Source organism: Hemicordylus capensis, chromosome 3 (assembly GCF_027244095.1).
Source record: "Hemicordylus capensis ecotype Gifberg chromosome 3, rHemCap1.1.pri, whole genome shotgun sequence".
In the NCBI taxonomy this organism is placed as follows: domain Eukaryota; kingdom Metazoa; phylum Chordata; class Lepidosauria; order Squamata; family Cordylidae; genus Hemicordylus; species Hemicordylus capensis.
Window position 1 is genome coordinate 337,075,380 of NC_069659.1, and position 13,392 is coordinate 337,088,771.

At 45.4% G+C, this 13,392-nt stretch overlaps 1 protein-coding gene across 2 annotated transcripts in view; it reads right to left on the minus strand.

Moving 5' to 3' along the window:
- Window positions 1-13,392, minus strand: part of PLD1 (phospholipase D1) — a 174,893-nt gene that overhangs the window by 51,710 nt on the left and 109,791 nt on the right. For both annotated transcript variants that reach the window (XM_053307830.1, XM_053307831.1), the window contains 3 exons: window positions 12,454-12,582; window positions 10,262-10,380; window positions 7,648-7,761 (listed from right to left, as the gene is read on the minus strand). In XM_053307830.1, the coding sequence (XP_053163805.1) occupies window positions 7,648-7,761; window positions 10,262-10,380; window positions 12,454-12,582 (362 nt within the window). The remainder of the gene's footprint in view (window positions 1-7,647; window positions 7,762-10,261; window positions 10,381-12,453; window positions 12,583-13,392) is intronic.

Sequence of the window (13,392 nt, forward strand, 5' to 3'; positions counted from 1 at the left end):
CAGACCAGCTACAAAAGGCTGCTTCTCTGGAGAGTAAATGCATTCTGAAGTCACCAAGGCAGTTCTGTTTGCCTGATTATTTAAAAACTAGTATTTTTCAGCCCGTTATAATAATGGGCGCTAGTGGCTCTGGGTGGGGGGTACCTTTAAGAGCGGCAGGAGGGTTTACTTACCCCTCCTGCTGCTCTCTCACTTGCCGCCACCAGTCACCCCCGCCGCCCCCCCCACCTGATTAAGGGCCAAATCGGCCCAAACAATTGCCGCCGCCGCCAACTGCCCGCCCGCCCTCCCAGCTGCCCGAGTCCTCCTCACCCGCCCCTCCCATGATTAAGGGCCGAACTGGCCAAACAATTGCCGCTGCCGCCGACCGCCCTCCCTCCCAGCTGCGCGAGTCCTCCTCTTCCGCCCCCCCACCTGATTAAGGGCCAAATCGGCCCAAACAATTGCCGCCGCCGCCAACCGCCCGCCTGCCCTCCCAGCTGCCCGAGTCCTCCTCACCCGGTTAGGCCTGCGTCAGTCGGGCGATGAAAGACCATATTCTGAGAAGGAGAGAGGAGCTCGCAAACAGAGCTCCTCTCTGTGCAAAGCCTCTGCCCAAACTGCTGCTATGGACGCAAAGGACGCAACAGGCGTCCTTTGCACCCAAAGCGCCAGTTCGGGCAGAGGCTTTGCAGAGAGAGGAGCTCTGTTTACGAGCTCCTCTCTCCTTCTCAGAATATGGTCTTAGATCACCCGACTGATGCGGGCCGGGATTGAGGAGGACTCGGGCAGCTGGGAGGGCGGTCAGTGGCAATTGTTTGGAACGATTTGGCCAACATGGCCGTCCGTGTCTGGGTGGCCGTATCTTTCTTGGTGGTTCTGGGCATGCGCTCTGCGCATGCCCAGAACTGCAGAGAAAGACACAGGCGGCACGGGAGCACACTTAAGGGTTTTATTATAGAGGATGGATACTACTAATAATAAATAACAAGAAGAACTCCATGCCAGAGTGGTACAGTGCTGAGTGTGCTGGACTAGACAGAGGAAATCCAAGTTCAAATCCCCATTCAGCCATAAAACTCACTGGGTGACCCTGGGACAGTCACTTATTTCTCAGCATAACCTTCTTCATAGGGCTGCTGGGAGGATTAATGTAACCATGTGCACCACTCTGGGCTTCTTGGAGACTATATATGTAAAAGTAAATCAATCTGTATAAGCCACAGGTAAAGCAGAGACCAGCTACAAAAGTGGAGAACAAATACATTCTTAAGTTACAAGGGCAGCTGGGCCTGCTTATTTCAAAAATGCATACATAAATAATAGAAAAACCACAGGTTTTTCAATTATGCTTGCTGCAGCTATGAACCATCTCCTGTAACTTACAGGACACTATGGGAGCAAAGATGCAAAGGGACACTGTTTCCCTACTCCATGCCTGCTCAACAGTTAGGTGTCACTCTCTGCCCACCTTGGGTGCCCACTACGTAGCCTGGTTGTCCATCTTAGCAAGTATCAAATGTGTTTTTAATAGAGATTACTTCCTTAATTCTTGCCCAATGAACCATTACCCCTAATTGACATATTAATGTTACAGATACTGGCCACAATTCAGAGAAAAGCCCGCTTAGCTCTCTGCATAGGAAATTCATTTTAAAAACTATTTTCCTTCCCACAGAATGCATTCCTTCACTGCATACATGGAAAGCCACTTCTGCAATTATTTGAAAAGCAATTTGGACTCAGAAATCCATGCATATGCCCTAAAAGAACTTTCTGGCTTCTTATGCCAGTTTCTAATCTAATTAGTCCAGTCTTACAGGTTGCTGTTTCTTCCAGTGCTTTATGGCATGCTATTTTGGGGATGGACCATAATGCTTTGCAAACAGATCAGATCAGAGAGCAAAGGAGAGGAAGCAGAAGTTGCATTGCATTCTTCCCCTCCAAACGAAGAAGCCAGCAAACGATCAGACTTACCAACAGCCAGTCAGCTTGCCTGCTCTCCAACCAAAATGGTGACTGGATTCTTCTGAGTAGCTAAAATTAAAAGACTTCCCTACCCTCTGGGCACTCCAATTGGCTGCCTGAGGAATCAATCAGCCTAGTCCCTTTCCGATTGGTTTATAGGGTGGTCCTAGGACTGCTCACTTTCCGAAAACAATGACCATGCTTACTGGTTCCTGTCTTATTAATATTAATCTTCTAAAAGATCTGGGGCTTTTCATTTGTTCTGTGCTACCATTACCCACCCTCACAACTCTTAAATCAGCTGCAGGTAAGAGCAGCAGGGAGCAAGAGAAGGAGGCAGTAGGCACATGAAATTGAGACAGAGACACAAAATGGCTGACTGAGAAATTGAAGGTGAGTGCTGTCCACTTTGCCCATAGATATGATCTGCCCCTGACCTCATAGCATTGCAGGGAGATCCAATCAATCCACATGCATGGCATCACACCTGCTGAAACTGTCTTCTCATCAAGCAACTACCACACTTGGAGAAGGTGCAGCCTCTGAATTCACTTCCTGTAACTGAATTCTCAAGCCAGTGGGGTAAAAGGTATAAAAGGTATTAAGGCCTAATTCTTATGAGATCAGAAATCTGTGTCTGGCTTTACCACTTCAGGCTGCAACTGGGGGCTCAGATCACGGAATGCTCCTCCATACAAAAATATCTTGCACATAAAAAGTAGCAACTCAGAAAGAAGACTGAGCTAGAACCCTTCCTCACAGAGATGCTATTTTTTTGCCTCCACACAAGCAGAAATGTTATCTGCATGTAGCTCTTAGTGTGTATATCAGCTGGTGACTCTTCTAAAAACCCAGAACTAGGTTCGTCTGCCCAGGAGGTCTCATGGATCCTCAGCACAGCAGTTCTGGCATTTCCATGAAGTTTGACATGGGAAGGGGCATAGCACAGTGCTAGAGTTCATGCTTTGCGTGTAAAAGGTCCCTTTAGAGACTTAGCCACTATGCATGCCTTGCTGACTTCCAGATTAGACTACTGTAATGTGTTTTTTCTAGGGCTGCTCTTGGAGACTGTCCAGAAGCTGTTTATTTAATTAAACGTGTGGCTGCCATTTTCTGACTGGTACAAGCAAAGGGCAGCATATTATAACTGACTTTATAACAACTTCTTCAGCTTCCAACATATTTATGGGGACAATGATGCTGGTTTTGACCCAAAGAGCCCAGTTTCAACCCAGAGAATCTCAGAAAGTGCTGTTTCCCATGTAATACCCTTCATGCTTTAAAATCTACCAGTGAGTTAGGATATAAACTCTTGTACAACTGTATCTACATGGAGCAGGGGCTTTTCAGTAGTGGCCCCAAATACTATATAATAATCTCCTGGTGGTATAAAAATATCCTAGTCTTTCTGAAAAAGCACCAGTGCCAAATATCCTCCCTCCCATCAGCCTGCAACTTTGTTTCATTTGTAGCTTCTACAAGAATAGCATGCAAAATCCAACATAGGGTGTAATCTCACTCAATGATTCAATAAGGTTACTGGATTTAAAACAGGGAGGGCTCCAGTATCTTTAAGGATTACACAGAATGAAAATTTCATTAGACACAAATTATTGTAACACTGCAATATCTTGCAAAACACATCCCTTTAGTGCAGTTCTTAAAAGGTGCAGGAACACTCTCATAATCTGGCCAGAGGAATCCCTGGCTCAAAGGCTGAAATTCAACATAGCAACTGTCATAATTGCTCAATGCTAATTGCACTCACTGACATTAAGAAAACATCTAGCACACCTACACATCTAGTACCAATCTCCAACCCCTCTTGCCATCCAGGGCTCCTGGTTGATTCTGCTTACTTCCTTGCATGGTTTCCTAATAACAAAGATGCACGTGATATGTGGTTCTTTTTAAGCACACAAATAAGATCAGGCTAGCAGAAACAAATTCTTTAATAGCTGATGAAATTACAGGTGTACGTGTGGCAAAGTGCTTCGCAGCTTGAGTGGCTAGGTGGTGAACAATCTGTCTCCAATCAATCAATGATTATTTGATTACATGTGCACACTATCAAATATGGCAGGGGTACTCAAACTTGGCCCACCAGGTGTTATTGGACTGAAATTCCTATTCCCTCCAGCCACAACAACTTTTGGCCATTGTGACTGAGGATGATGGGAGTTGTATTCCAACAACATCTGGGGCCCCAAGTTTGAGAACCCATGAAAAATGGCTTCTTTTATGAAAGATTGAAGGAAATAATGTGCAAGCCAACCAACAAAGGCCACCCTCACTGCTAGAAGGAAAGATCTTCCTTAATATTCTCTTTACTGTAACACACAGGAACCAAAATAGCCATGAAAGAGTGCACCCTGAATTCTCATGAGAGCATAGGAAAAGCCCTGCTGGATCAGGCCAAAACCACATCTAGTTCAGCATCCTATTTCATGCAGTGACCAACCAGGTGCATCTGGGAAGCCCACAAGTGGGGGGGAAGAGGACAACCTCCCCTCCCACTGTTGTTCCCTAGCACTTGGTATTCAGATCCCTCTGATCCTGACGGAAATGTACAGGTACTTAGGTTAGTGGCCACTGATAGCCCTACCTTCCATGAATCTGTCTAATTCCTTTTTAAAACCATCTAGACTGGTGGCCAATAGGCCATCACCACGTCTAGTGGCAGCAATCACTTATTTAAAACTAGCTCCCAAAATTAATCAACAGAAGTTTTAGTTGATTCAACTACCGATGAAAACTTGCAGCCTCTTCAACCAAATGCTTGCACTCCCGTTTGTATGTATGTGCATGTTACTCATTACTTATTTTTAAAGCTACTTTAAATCAATGGAAATCAGGGAAGGAAGCCTAGAATAGTGGGTGTAGCATGGGAATGTCCTCAGCAGGCTGCTCTCAGAACACTGCACTGCCCAGAGCAATAATAGATGGAACAAATTTGATTTTCAGTGCATAATTTCCTAGACACGCCCAGCCCACAAAATTTCCAGGGACAGCCTGTGGTTTCCTGAAAAGCCTTTAGCTATTTGCATTTTTCAGACAATTTTGTGGCGAGTCTACTTTCCACCTCCCCTCCCCTGTGGAATAACGGTGAAGAGCATGCTGTCAGTCTGTCTATTAATATTCTAAAATTAGAATCCTAGTTCATAACGGGGATTGGCTTGTATATCAAATGAGCATTATGACTGTGTCCCAACTCAATGGTAGAGCAAAAGCTTCCCACGTAGAAGCTCCCAGGTTCAGTCTCTGTTATCTCTAGGTAGGGCCTGGAAAGACCCATCTCTGAAACCTTGGAGAGTTGATGTCTGTCATTACAGGCAATAGCTAAGCAGACCAATGGTCTGAAGCCATATAGAACAGGTTTATATGGCTGAGTTGCTGCCAGGAGGCGATTTTTGCTGAAGATACCCAGGCTTCCTTCTCATGTTAGATTTTACAGCGACAAATGTCCTCTCAAAAGCCACAAACATTAAGAGAAAATGTTAGAAAAGATCAACAATACAGGCAAATAACTTGGAAAAAGGAACCTTGATCTATATGGTTTAGATGGCTATGGATTCAACCATAGATGGATAGTATGGACGGATCCTAGATGGATGGATCCACAGGTGGATCTATATGGATATAATGGTTAAGCAAGTTCCAGGTTGTTTCTTCAAGAGTGTGTCATTTCTAAGTAGGCAGTAAGGGTTTTAGCCTTCTTAGGGAGGAGACATATTCAGTTTTAGAGCACATGCAGAAAGGTCCAGGTTCAGTCTTCAGCATCTCCAGCTGAGGGATATGGACAACAGCAGGGGCGTAGCAAGGTGGGAGTGGGCCCAGAGACAAGATTTTAAAATCCCCCCCATTAAAGCTCAGCTCATGAACTAAAGAAATCTTAAATGAGGCTGAATAGTGGTAACAAAAAGCATAGTAAAAACCTATGTGCCACAATAGAACATCATCCTAAATTATTTTTTAAAAGGTTTTGTAAATTGTGGACGATTCAAGTCATTGAATGGTACTAGAGAAAGACATGCTGTTCCGGTAGCTCTAGGTCTTAACACTTGCATCAGTTTCAGAGGATGAATACCACTGAAGGAAGCCTGGGCGGGTGCGCGGCTGGGGGAGTCAGTCATGTGACCTGCCTCTGCCCCCCCAGGCAGTGGGCCCCCAGACAACTGTCTCCCCTTGCCCTATTATAGTTACGCCCCTGGGCAACAGGTGATGGTAAAGACCTCTTTCTAAAACTCTAGCAATCACCTGCTAGACACTAGAGGTAATACTAAGCTAGACAGATCAACGATCTGACTCAACTACTAATGTCCAAGGCCTGGCTGTGGGCTAGTTCAGATGACATGGGGAACCATAGTTAAATCTGGATTCTATGCCATGTCCCCAAACCTCAGGAGCTCACACTACCCTCCCCACTGCCTGCCTCACCCACAAAAGCTTCAGAAGAGTTTTTGATTGTGGTTAAAAACAAATGGAGATTGGTTTTGATGTTCAAACTGACCAAACTTTGGTTTATTCTAACCGACTTTCCTTAAATAAACATAAACCTGAAATCTACTTTCAACATTGGGTTCAGATGTAGGTTTATTCCAGAAATGTTGGTTAGAATAAGCTAAAATTGGTCAGTTTGACTGCCATAATCAATCCTGGTTTGCTTTTAACCACAATCAGAAGTAGAATTCTTCCGAGGCTCATGCGGGCAGGGAAAGGAGAAGTGTGCACTCCTGAGGCTTAGGGAGATCTCCAAGATTTAACCATGGTTCCACGTTACATCTGAACCAGATGGACATTCTTAGGTTACAAGGCTGGGGACCCACCTAAGAACTTTAGTATTGCCTGTCCCAGATGTCTGAAGTCATGCATGAAGTCCCTCAAATCATAACATTGATTCAAAAATCATGACTGCAAAGTACAGATTCACTATATATTTATTTCTCCTAGGCGTACCCGTCGCTAATCCCATGTGTGGCAGCTCTAGCAAGAGCAGCTGCCTGGGGGATAGCGATGGGGACAGGGGGACAATGGCAGTGGCGGGCCAGGCTGGCTGGCTGCCGGGAAGAGGAGGCTGCAGCGGGCCACTGGGAGCAGGTGGTGGTGGTGAGCCGGCACCCGGCTGCCGGGAGCAGGTAGCAGCGGGCCAGCCTGGCCCGGCCGCCGGGAGCAGGAGGTGGCGGCGGGCTGGCCTGGCCCAGCCGCTGGGAGGTGGCGGCAGCAGCGAGCTGGCCTAGCTGCTGGGAATTAGCAGGTGGGTGGGAGGAGGTGGTGGGGCGGCCGGCCAGCCAGCCCACCAGAAAGCGTCAGGTGGGGGTGAGGCAAGGGGAAGATGCAGGCCAGGCGGGGTGGGGGGGTGGGCCTGCAGAGACGCAGAGGCTCTGTGCCCAGCCCAGCTACTTTTCAAATATTTTCTGTTCTGCTATGCTGACTAATAAGTTCCTCTTTCAAAAATGGAAGCTGAGGTTCTCTTGATGTTTAAATCAAGATTTCCCAGCACACAGAAAATACCTTTCACAGTGTTTCCTGAGATGTCAAGAATCTAGTTCTGTCTGTTAAAAAGAGGAGGCATTTGATCTCAAATTTTATGGCTGTTTTGATTCATGGGATATTTTATGAGGCTTCTCAAGAGGGAAGTCTAAAACTAATCCCACAGCAGTGGGGCAGTTATACATTTCACATGTCAAACTCCAGTCCTACCTGAACACTGGCGCACACAGCTTCAGGGACTTGATACTTCAACTCATCAGCTGTTCGCTGAGATTTGGGCAATAAGAAGGGATAGGAGAGGGATCTGTATTTGGGTTTCATGATCTGGGGAATCAAACAAAACAAAAAACAAACATCAAAATGGATTAAAACACATGTGACTTGTTCAGTCTCAGTATTACAGTCTTTCCACAATGAATGGCATTTGTGGAAAATGAGAAAATGACAGAAAATTTACAGAAAATGAGGAAAACAAGGTAAGGCAGCAAAATGTCTTTGGGAACAGGAACAGGGAAAATAAACAACCTGGAAGGACACAGAGATGGAAATAAAACAGGGTAAAGTAGAGTAGAAAAGAAACTAAAATTTAAAGGATAGGTCTGGGGCAAAAACTTAGTGCAAAATGCAATTGAAAGCAAACTGAGGTCATATATACAGAGGCTGAACTTGAGTTCAGTGTTTAGAAATGGAAACCGACACATTGCACAGTCACAGGAGAGCAGAAGAAGGGCTGTGCCCTCACGGAGAGGTTGCAGTGTACCTGTGACAAAGACATGTTCTGTAGCTGAGGACAAGTGGAGGAAGAGGAGGGAAACCCAATTATTGCTCCTCTATTGCCCCTCCAAAAGTCCTTTTCACTTGCAGAAATATGTCCTTGAGGGCTGAATGACCCTCAGGGGCATATTTCTGCAAGTGAAAAGACTTGCAGAGACTTTTGGAAGGATGGGAGAGAAGCAAAAATCACTTCCCCTTCCTCCTCTGCCTAAGTACGGCTGCAGAACAAGTCTCTGTCACAGATACACTGCAGCCTCTGGGGGTACAGGTCTTCTTCCACTCTCCTATGGCCGGTAGCATGTGGCCTAAGATTTCTATGGGGCAAATTCACAGTCTATTTCATATTTCATTGAGAAAAGTGGCATGAAAAAGGGATAGAACTTCAGACTGCCCTGAGAAAACCCCCCACTTTTTGGATCAAAATGTTTGAATTGTGACTCAAGATTCCTGTTCTGTGTAATGTGGTTCCAGCTGAATTCAGCCGCTTAGGCTTATGGACATTTGTCAAGCTCGGAATGGGACACATTTTATTTTCAAAGAAATATGCTTAAACATTTTTTGCACCACAACAAACTGAGTTTTGCAACCTGTAAACAAGTAAGCAATTATGTAAATTGAGCATGCTTTGTACATCTGTGTTTATTCTGCATAATTCAATCTGTTTGTCCTATCCATTGGGAGGAGAAAGGAAATATGTGGGCCCTAGATTCCCACTTCCTGGCCACTGGAGCCCTCCTCTGGTTCCATTAAATCTTGCCCACAGGGGTTCAAGTTTATAACCACAGTCATAAGGGCTAGAAATTTGCTCCCCCAACAACAACAACAACACGTTGAGGCTCTCTGTATGAAGGATTCTGTGCCCAGCATCACATTCTGTGCTTGTTTGGAATCTCACGCTTTGTTTCTGTATGCAGCAAAATGAAGTGGTAATCATCCTCTGGCCTGGAGCCTAGCACATCACGGCCTCTCTGTCTATTCCCAGCTGGTGCATTGCCCATGCTTGGGAGAAGACACTAGGGAGTACAAAGTGTGGAGTGAGCTGATTCCTCGGGAGAATTTGACTCAGGGAGTGTTGTCTCTAGGGATCCCAATGTAGCTCAGGGGTACCTGACAGGCTCAAGCAGCTACCCACTCTCTATACTCTACAGTGCACTGGCTGCCGATACGTTTCCAAACGAAATACAAAGTGCTGGTTATTACCTATAAAGCCCTCAATGGCTTAGATCAAGGGTACTTAAGACATCACCTTCTTTGTCATGAACCCTGTCACCTACTAAAATCATCTGCAGAGGTCCAGTTATGGTTTCCGCCAGCTTGTTTGGTGGCGACCCAGGACTGGGCCTTCTCTGTGACTGCCCCAGGATTTTGGAATATGCTCCTTGTTGAAATAAGAGCATCTCCTTCTTTGCTTTTAGGAAGATCCTCAAGACGTTCCTGTTCCCCAGGCTTTAAACTGAAATTTTAAATTCTAAATATGTTTTTTATCTTCTGAGCTTGTTTTTACTTGTTTCGTATATTTTAATTATTTTTATATTTGCTATGTTTTTAACTTTGCACACCACCTAGAGATGTCTGTATCAGTTAAATAAAAACCAAAACAAATAAATATACTGAGTTCAGCAGCTCTGTGGTTTGTTCCACCAACCTTCCCGATCAGCCCAAATCCTCCCCTGCTGTGCCACAGTCCTGGCTGCTGCTCAAGTTTGGGGTTATGACCAACGGCACCATTTCAGATCACAGAGGTAGGGGCACAACTCTCTGCAAGTGGAAAAACTGACTGAAGAGGACCAGAGTTCTAGCCCTGCTCCTTCCACTAGTTATCTATCTGGAAGGAGTTGTTCATACTGAGAAGCATTCTTCTGAAATGTGATCCCAGCCTGCAATCTGAAGTGGCCCATTCTCCTGTCTCAGAACTGTCCCACTTCCTTTGTGCTGCAAAGGCAGAACAGGTCTCAGAATACACACAGTGCTGAATACAGATTAGCATTTAAGGTAACAAACTAAGGAGATTTTAACGCAAGGGTCAGGTTCTCTGACTCCACAAGCCCACCTTTGTGAAATTCCAGCGCTGAATAAAGTGCCGAGCCACATCTCGTGCGGCTTTACCATGCACAACGGAGGCGATGTCGTGCCATGGCATCCTTGGCGTTGTGTAGCGATCAATGAAGTCTAGGTGGACAGAAAAGAATGGGGCATCACTGACCAGAGGTGTATCTGCTTCTACTTAGGCAAGTTACCAAATGTAACTGTTCATAATTGAAACATCCCACAAAATTATGTTGGGCAGCAAAGGGCAGTCCTTGCATAATGTAAGATACAAATATGAATATGATGAATATTTATATACTGCTTTTCGAATGAATGAATAACATAAAATGGCTCCCTGTCCCCAAAAGGCTCACAATCTAAAAATGAAACATAAGATAGACACCAGTAACAGTCACAGGAGGGATGCTGTGCTGGGGATGGATATGGCCACTTGCTCTCCCTCTGCTTAATAAAGAAAATCACCACTTTAGAAAGGTGCCTCTTTGCTCGGCTAGCAGGAAACAATTATTGGGGCACTAGAAAGGCTGCAAGATAATCGCCCACCCCACCCCACCTTGCCTCCCTCCTTCTGCCAGAAGGAGCTCTTTGCTTCCACCCTCCCTTCCTTGTTGCCTGTGCATACGTACTTTCATCTCCTCCCTCACAGGCTTCTGGCGTGTGAAACAGAAGCATGTGAGGAAGCAGAATAGAAAATGAGAAAATGGCAGTAAAGTTCTGGGGACATTCTGCAGCACAACTCTGCAGCTCTGCTTCCCTTTCCTCATTCATTCTTCTGCTTCCACCCCATTTTCATAATCCACCCGTCAGAGCAGAAGGGAGGAGGGGGAGGAAAGCATGCACAAACTGCTGCCACAAGGGAGGGGACAGGAGCGTGGCGTCCATTGGACAAGGGGGGGAATTGTCCCCCAGCCCACAGGGCCTGGGAGGCCGCCCAGGGCCCCTCGGCCAGCCCCCCTCGCCTACTCGCCCTCTCTCTTGCGCACTGGCCAGGCAAGCTAAGCTGCCTGCAAGCTGCTGCAGCTCCTTCCCTCTCAGCCTCTAGCTGTTCGGTGGGTGGGCTGAGCTTCCAGAAAGGCTTCAGGGAAGACATCACTGAAGCCAGCTGGCAGGTAGGCAGGCAACAAAGGAGGGAGGAAGCAGAGTGGCCTGCACTGGCTGCCCTGGCCCTCCACAGTCCTGCCCAGCCTTTGACTGAGTAATGGAGGTATGATGTGATTTCCTTTTTGTGGTTATTCACCCCTCCTTGGATTGGCTTGCCATGGGGCTTTTATATGGGGGGGGGGGTTGGCGAGAATGTAGGGCAGATTGAGAAGACTCTGAATATTTAATCTGAAATAGACTGAGGGATTTGCTGGGTTTTAATATATATATTTATTTTTTTAAAAAAAATAATCAAAAATGTCCTAGAAGTGGCTTGTTTCATGGCAGAACATTCCAAAATTGTCTGGAACTGAAGCCCCCTTTTAGACCATCATCCCACCTCCATATGGAAGAATCTGCCCTTTGCCTTCATAAGAAAATAACCCCCTTTCTGCCCCAGCCTTTAGATAACCTGGAATGACTTGGCATAGGGCTTTGGTATTGAGCAGAGATGTAGGGCAGGGTGGGAGGAATATGTATATTTAAATTGGACTGGATAGGATAAATTGTTGGCTTTTAATATTTTTTAATTTAAAAAAACCCATCAAAAAAGTCCTATAAGTGGCTTGTTTCATGGCAGAAAATTACAGGTCCTTTAGGTTTCAGTGAAATGTACTTCCAGCTAAATGTGGTTAGATTAGCCTGAGGCTGCACTTCTCCCCACACTTATCTGGAAGCAAACTTTACTGAATTTGTTAGGATTTCTGAGAAAACGTACATAGGATCACACTGCATGGTTGAAAGTCTCCTTTGTTAATCAGCAGCGAGGGGCCCATTTTAAAATCTCGTCTCCAGGCCCACTCCAACCTTGGTACACCCCTGGGAGGGGGAGAAGTGTGTGTACACAGGCATGTGCATGAAGTCAAGTGATCAAAAATACAGAGAAAGGGGGAAGGTGGGTGCATATGCAGGGTGGCATTTGCTGCCCTGCATCAGATGCATAGAGGTCTTGAGATATAGGGCAGCCAAAACTAGGGCTGAGCGGAAATGCCCCCATGTGGACAGGGACAATTACAGGAAAGAACACTGACACCAGATTGCAATGGCACTTACCAGCAAAAGGTTTATCCAGTTGAACCCAGTCTTTGAAGACAAAGTTGCAGTAATCCTTTCCATGCCAGAACCTGGTTTCCCCAAGAAGCTCTCCAACACCTGTCTTCAAGCTGCGAACTGAGCCTTTATCTATTTCAGATAATTAAACATACACACAAATTGCTGGAGTTCCTTGTTCAGAGTAGGCAGTATGGAAGAAGGTAACCACTGAACTGGCAACATTTGAGCCTGGTGAGCTAAGCCAGCTTCCAGTTCAAATCTCCCCTTAGCCATAAACTCATGAGGTGCCTAGAGCAAGCCATGATCTTTCAGTCTAACAGCACTCCAGGAAGATGTAAACCTCCCTGAGCCATTTATGGAAGGGCGGTTTATAAATCTAATTAATCAATCAATTAATTAATTAATACTAAATGGGTGTGCAATTTGATTCATTGTTGAATAGATTTGGGTTTAATTAACTAATTAATTAATTAACTAATTAATTAATTCATCAAATTTGTACACCGCCCCAAACTTTCATCTCTGGACAGTCAACAAAAGCATAAAACAAGTTAAAATATATACAAAAACTTAAAACAATTTAACAATTTAAAAATCACCTAAAAACCTTAAAATTTTAAAGGTTTAAAAAAATTCCACCCCGAATCAAATCGCTTTCAAAATAGATTGCCCGATTCGAGGTTGAGGAACATCACCCCCAATTCAAACCAAATCAATTTAGGTGATTTGTGTGCCATTTTGAGACCCATTTTGCTGAAAATACAGACCTCAAAATGGCGCTCTCCCCCCTGCCTCACCGGAGAGAACTGGTGTACCAATTGGGTTTGGCAGGTAGACCAGCTCTCCGCTCTGGACTTAGTGCATCACCCCATCTTGGAGGATAGGTCTACCGATTTATAGGGTTGTTGCAAGTATTATTGATATAATATATTAAGCCCT